This window comes from Pinus tabuliformis, chromosome 5_2 (assembly GCF_031772625.1).
Source record: "Pinus tabuliformis cultivar Carrire ecotype Pingquan chromosome 5_2, CPIR1, whole genome shotgun sequence".
In the NCBI taxonomy this organism is placed as follows: domain Eukaryota; kingdom Viridiplantae; phylum Streptophyta; class Pinopsida; order Pinales; family Pinaceae; genus Pinus; species Pinus tabuliformis.
Genome location: NC_142306.1, coordinates 1,055,574,951 through 1,055,581,624, shown reverse-complemented (window position 1 = coordinate 1,055,581,624; position 6,674 = coordinate 1,055,574,951). Strand labels below are relative to the sequence as shown.

Here is a 6,674-nt window from a genome sequence, read left to right as displayed (position 1 = left end):
ACAAGTTGCTGATATTCTCACAAAACCACTGCCCAGGGAAACTTTTGAATATCTCAGACAAAAGCTGGGAGTAGTTGATGCTTCATCCTGCTGTTAAAGCTTGTCTGTTCTACAGAAAAGTTGGTATACGCAAGTTACGTAAGGGATATCCGCGTATATACGCTGATTTATGAGGGGTAAGTCGCGTGTATGTTGTACGCATGTTGCAGAGAGTATATCCGCGTACATACGCTGGTCTATGCAGGAGAAATCGCGTATATGGAGTTCTGAACAGCAAGGGAAAACTCTGGTTTAAAAGGTCTGAGATGGGTATGTCAGAATTCTTCAGACACAGTTTCAGGGGGTGCAGCAGGCACAGGTTCAGGGGGAGCAGCTTAGAAGTCTCATAAAGCATTGTTGGCATTTAGATGTTTGGTTATTGGTTTCTCAGAAAGAAATCCTGGTTGCTGATCTGAAAGATGTTTATCAGATGCTGCTGGTGACTTTCATAAGTCTTGGTCTAGATCTGTTGTCTCTATGTCATGTCTCTCTTTTGTGATTTTTCTTTTATGGTGTCAAGGTCATGTAACGGCCTATGTTGGTTTCCCCACTATGCCTGGGATGAATGATGTAATATAATTGGTTGTTTCTGATGTGTCCCCTCTTGGTAGGGAGTATGGATGTATGTATTGAGTCTTTTGGTGATAGGAAGGTCCCTTATGGTGTATAAGTCTTGGTTCTTGTTGAAGAACATCTTTTGCAGATCTGGCCTACTATCAGGGGGAGCATGATTCAGCACAGCCAAGCAACACTGCCCTTTGCCCTTGATGACAAAGGGGGAGAATGATTCTAAGGATCTTGAGGTTGCCATCAAGTCCAAAGGGGGAGATTGTTGGCATTTTGGCATAGGTGTGGCGCTATGATACAGGTGTTGTCCTTGATGGCAACTCTCTTTGATGTCAGATCTTCGTTCAGACTACAGAATGAAGAGAAATCTCATATACGCAGGTTAATTAAGTCAAAGTTGCGTATACACGCCGGTGATATGCATACTAAGTCGCGTATATGCAGGAGAGCTATATACGAAGGCGCGTATACACGCAGATGCATGAACAGAAAAGGGCGTATATGTCGGGAAGTTTCCTTTTGGTCCATGGTAGTTAGTCCTCGGTACTTGTGCCCATGTCTTTGGACCAAAGTACCTCGACAGACGTGTAGATCTCTAGTTTTGAAGTTGATGGTTTTGGATTTCTATGGTTTTGGCTCTTGGTATTGAGCAAGGCCTAAGGCTATATAAGGAGAAGAAGATCATTAGGCAAAATCATCTTTTGACAAGGCTTGAATATCTGAAAAAGAAAGAGATTTGATATGCAGGTTCTGGGTTGCTTGATCTAAGCTAAGGAGAAATCACATCGGTTGATGGAAGACTAGATCTAAGGATAGATCGGGATCTAATGGTTTGAAATGCACTATTATGATATGATTGATTATGCGTATTTCTAGATCTGCATACTGTCGCAATATTATGTTCTGGGTCTAACTGATGTCTGGTACAGCTGCAAGTTGAGAGAATTTATTTTTAGATCTGTACGCAGGTTGGCTTAGGTAAAAGCGCGTGTATACGCGGGTTTCGCTCATTGAAGTAGCGTATATCTTTTGAAGCTTGATTTTTGGGTTTGCAGTTGGGTCTGACTGTTATTGCAGAGTTCTGTAGACTGCTCTGTGTTCTGGTAACTGGTGATCAACAGGGTTCAGTGGTTCAGTGATTCAAAGTTTGATGATGCTAGTAGTGGTTGTTTTATGCTTCAATGATCTGTTGTGAAAGTTGAATGAATTGTGGTCTACAGATTGTAATGTTGTGCTTCAGGAATATCCAGTCTGAAAATGTATGAAAGGTGGTACCTGAAAGAAAGAAGATTGTAGGTCAGCACCTACGTACTAGTATCTTAGCTAGTACAAGAGCAAAGGGGGTTGGAGCTCCCTTCCAAGGAAGTTTGGAGAACGAGAGAAGGTTGTAGCCTTCTGTAGGTTGTAGCCTGCGTACTGGTATAAGGTTGCACCAGTACAAAAAGATTGTAAACTGAAGTTTCATATTAAAGAAAGATAGAGACGACTTGCAGCAGGTGGTTTTCACCCACATTGGGTTTCCACCTTATATCTTGGTGTTCATGTGTATGGTTTCTGTGTGATCTGTTCTACTGCATCTGCTTACTCTTAATATGGTGAATAATGTCCTCATGCACTTAACTGAAGATAAACTGACTGAATTATAAGATTTCTAGTTGTACGTTGTTATCTTTATACACAGTTGCGTGTACACGCTGGTTCACTTAACGAAAGTAGCGTATATGTTTCTGAGCATTGAAAAAGTTTTATAGTTCTGATAATACTGATTCACCCCCCCCTCTCAGTATTATTTCCAACAGAGAGAATGGCCAGATGATCGGCTCTGCATCATAGGCAAATGAAACCCTACTGACAGGGGTTTACAGGCCGTTTCTGCGGTCCTGTAAGCCCCCACACCCCCGTACTCCCCCTTGTACTTTACTTTTTTCCGCGCCGGTTATTACACCTTTCCCTCTCGACCCGCGGATCCATATATATTTTTCACCCTCGCTCCCCCGTTTCATTTTTTACCCTAGGTTTTACCTGGTTTCCTGCACCCATCGCACATCGGAGCGATGCCTTGACTCCCTGATCGGCCGACAGCACACGGAGGCGGTCGTTTTCATTTCTTCCGGAGAGAGCGACCTGTGATCACAGTCGTTCCACCTACATATCCATAACGGTCTCCCCCGCTATCGGTGCCGACCCTAAGCGGTTACCAGGTTTTGAGGCGGGCACTAGCAGGCGGTTACCAGATTTCCGAGGTGGGCACTTGCAGCTATCGACATGGACTCAGAAGAGGTGGATTATTCGGATTCCCCGCTGGTGGAAAGCTCCATCTGGTGCTCCACATTCACATCATCTGGGGGTCTGCACAGTAGAAATATGTCTGCCAGTTTTGAGCATCTCTCTCCATCTATCGACCCGTCTCTCCTCTGCTCCCTTTTCCCTGGAGAGCCCTCCTCCTGGAATTCCTTTGTTGTTCCCTCCCCGGCTTCTCTCGGTTTCCTAGTGGACTGTTTACAGTCCTCCCCGAACGGCGTCGCCCCCCAACTGCCGAATTTACCCGCCCATTCCCTTTCCCCTACAAATCCCGCGGAGATCCCTTCTCATCCTATGGAAAACCCTCCCCTTTCGGAACCTAACCCTCCCTCGGTTCTTCCCGTCCCCTCTGGCAGCTACCACACCGTCCCCCCTCTCCTGGAAGCCATACCTGCCCCCGGGACAATCCCACATCCCCCCCCTCCTGTTCCATCCCCTGCGGGCTCACAGGCTCCTGTTAACCCGGGCCGCATGTCCTTCCGCCCCTCTAAGAAACAACGTTGTTTTAAATCCACAGCTGAGGACGTCTTCCTGAGGCTGGAAGAGGATATACAGTGGGGGGACGCCATGGATCTGGCGGACTGTGTCCTTGTAGGTCGGATTCGCGGCAGACATACCACGACAGAGAAATTGAAGCAATGGGCCACAGAGATCTGGGGTCAATATCTAGTGGAAATCCCATCTGTTCAGACGTTTGTGCGAGGATGGTTCGCACTCAGATTCGCAAGGGCGGACCACACGAGCTGTGTTCTTTCATCTTTTTGGCACTTTGAAAAAGCGTCGGTCCTACTCAAGCGGTGGACGCCCCTCTTCGACCCGGAGATGGAGCTGCTTGGCACTGGGCCTGTCTGGGTCAGACTACCGGGCCTGCCCCTTCAGTACTGGTCCGAAGATATCTTCAGGAGAATTGGGAACTCGCTCGGCACTTTCATGGAAACTGATAAATCCTACATCTCGACGGGCTCGATGGCTTATGCAAGAATCCTAGTGCACATGGACACCAGAGGGGGAGTGCCAGAAAATATCACAATACAATGGAAATCCACTTCAAGGAAGCAGAAGCTCGATTATGAGGGCATCCCCTATCGATGCAGAAGATGCCACCAGGTGGGTCATCTATACAAGGACTGCCCCCTCCTCCAGAAGACCCGGCAGGCAGCTACAGGCCAGGACCTGCCCTCTACAGAAGGTCTACCTGACCCTCCCGCAGCGGTGGCACCAAGGGCAGATCACAACATTACTTCTGACACAATGGAAGCGCCTCCAGCACCTCGCCGCAAGAAGCAAGCATCGAATTCGACTCGGCCTGCATCTCCTCCACTGACGCATTCAAAAGCCGCAAAAGGAGTCATCTTCTCTTCGGGTACGTCCTCTTTATTGTCTGCCTCTGCTTCTCTACTTGCATCTATGAGTTTATCAGCCTCTGGCATGCCCCCCTCTATCAGGATCCCCCCTCCCTCTTACCCGTCAGCACTCGACCTGGTTAAGGTTGTCTGCCCTCCCCAACCCCCTCCCCGCTCGCACTATTTGTCCTGCCCCATCCCGAAGCCATCTGGCTTCCCCACCTCCTCCTCGCTTCCCTCTTTCCCCCTCCCCTCTTTTCCTTCGCCCTCCACTTCGGTAAACTCATCTCTGAGATACCCCACCTGCTCGACCACTAAGCTGAAATTCATGGACTCCATTGGGCTGTCGGTGGAGCCCCATATCCTCTCGCCCAAGCAGGGGCGTGGCCGACCTACTTCAATGTCTAAAGCTCAGAAACAAGCGGGGGACGAGGTCCTCCAAGGCAGACAGCATACTATTCATAGGGCCCTTAGAGCGCAGGACACCCTCTCCCACCCCCCTCCATGAAAATCCTGTCCTTCAACTGTAGAGGGTTGGCCAGCCCGAAAAAAAAATCGGCCCTGAAGCGCCTCTTACTTTCGAACCCGGTGGACATCATCTTTTTACAAGAAACCTTATGTAGAGCAGACTTTGTAACCTCCACACTTGATTCATGGCTGCCTGGGTGGACTTTTACAGCCATTGATGTATCAGGCCGTTCAGGAGGAATTGCTATTGGTTTTAAAAACAACTCCATATATCTAAAGAATATCTGGGGTGGAGGGGGTTTCTTGGGGGCAGACATATACTCAAAAGATCTGGAGGAAAATCTTAGAATCATCAATGTCTATGGACCCTGTCTAAATAGAGAGCACTTCTGGCAAAAGCTCTTCAGCTCCCCTCTTCTCCAAGTTGAGAACACCATATTGGGTGGAGACTTAAATTTCTCTTTGGGTTTCTCTGAATCATGGGGACATCTGGCACAAATAGACCCCCTCTCTGACTACTTTGGGCAGTTGCTAGAGGACCATCATTGGATTGATCTCCCTTCTGCCAAAATCCAATACACATGGAAGAACAACCGATCAGGGGAACAAAGCCTAGCTAGAAGGCTGGATCGTTTCATCATCAAGGAAGCGCTCTGCAACCATCACCCTAGATCTCGGCAGTGGGTGGGAAGTGGAGGGATCTCGGACCATAGACCCATATACTTGGAAATGGGAGTAAGACAACAGGCCCAAAAAGCCCCTTTCAAATTTAATTCCACTTGGCTCCGGGATCCCACTTACATCAAACTAATATCTGATTTCTGGAAAACACATCCGATTCCTGAGGATGCAGACCCAGCCACTGGCTTTGTAAAGAACCTCTTCGAAATCAAAGTGATTTCAAGAGATTGGGAAAAAATGAAGAGAAAACAGGATGATCAAACATTATCTCTTGCTGAACAAGCTATCGAGGTTATTGAATCCCACACAGATGGAACTTATATATCCCCAGATCAGAAATCTATGTATGAAGGCCTCATCAATAGGAGAACACAGGTTCTCAGAGATAGGGAGGACTCCTGGAGACTAAGGAGCAGAGCCATTTGGCTCAAGGAGGTGGATGAGAATACAAAGTTTTTCCATCGCTTTGCAAATGGTCGGAAGGCGATCAACACTATCTGGGAGCTGCAAGATGGTCAAGGACATCCGGTTAGCAATCCTGGAGAACTTGCCTACCTAGCCTCATCGCACTTCAGGAACATATACAAGGCCCTGGGAGAAGCAAGTATATTAGAAATCATGAGAGTGGCAGAACTCTTCCCTAGATTTGTGGATGATGAAGATGAAGAGGAGCTTACAAAAGAAATTACATTGGAGGAATTTGAAGCTACCATCAGGGGTTTCCAAAAGGACAAGAGCCCGGGACCTGACGGCTGGACCATTGAGTTCTATCTAGCCTTTTTCGAACTGCTAGGAAAGGACATTCTCAAAGTAATCAATCACTGTAGCCTCACAGGATTTGTCCCCTCGAGCATCAAAGCCACTTTCATTTCCCTCATCCCCAAATCCGATAAGCCGGAATCCTTTAATGATTTTCGGCCTATCTCGCTCTGTAACTACCTCTATAAGATTTTGGCAAAAATCCTAGCGAACATGCTCATGCCCATCCTCTCTGCCAATATATCCTCCGAACAATTTGCTTTCCTCCACTGACGTCAGATCCATGAAGCCATAGGTACTGCTCAAGAGCTTCTTCACTCCATGCAGAGCAAGAATCTGAAAGGAATGATCCTAAAGGTTGACCTCTCAAAAGCGTTTGATAGGGTAAATTTGCTATACATCAGAATGCTTCTCACCCATCTGGGTTTCCCATTCCTTTCATTAAAAGAATCATGAGTTGTGTCTCCGATGTACCGTTTAGTGTCCTCCTAAATGGCTCCCCCACCCCTTTCTTCA

General features: G+C 47.4%; 1 protein-coding gene across 1 annotated transcript; it reads left to right on the top strand.

Annotated features, from left to right (window-relative positions):
* The first annotated feature begins 2,871 nt into the window (after window positions 1-2,871).
* Window positions 2,872-6,431, top strand: LOC149162860 (uncharacterized). Its single transcript, XM_089435295.1, has 2 exons — window positions 2,872-4,270; window positions 4,930-6,431. Exons 1-2 carry the CDS (start codon window positions 2,872-2,874, stop codon window positions 6,429-6,431), a joined length of 2,901 nt encoding a protein of 966 aa, XP_089291421.1.
* Window positions 6,432-6,674: the final 243 nt, after the last annotated feature.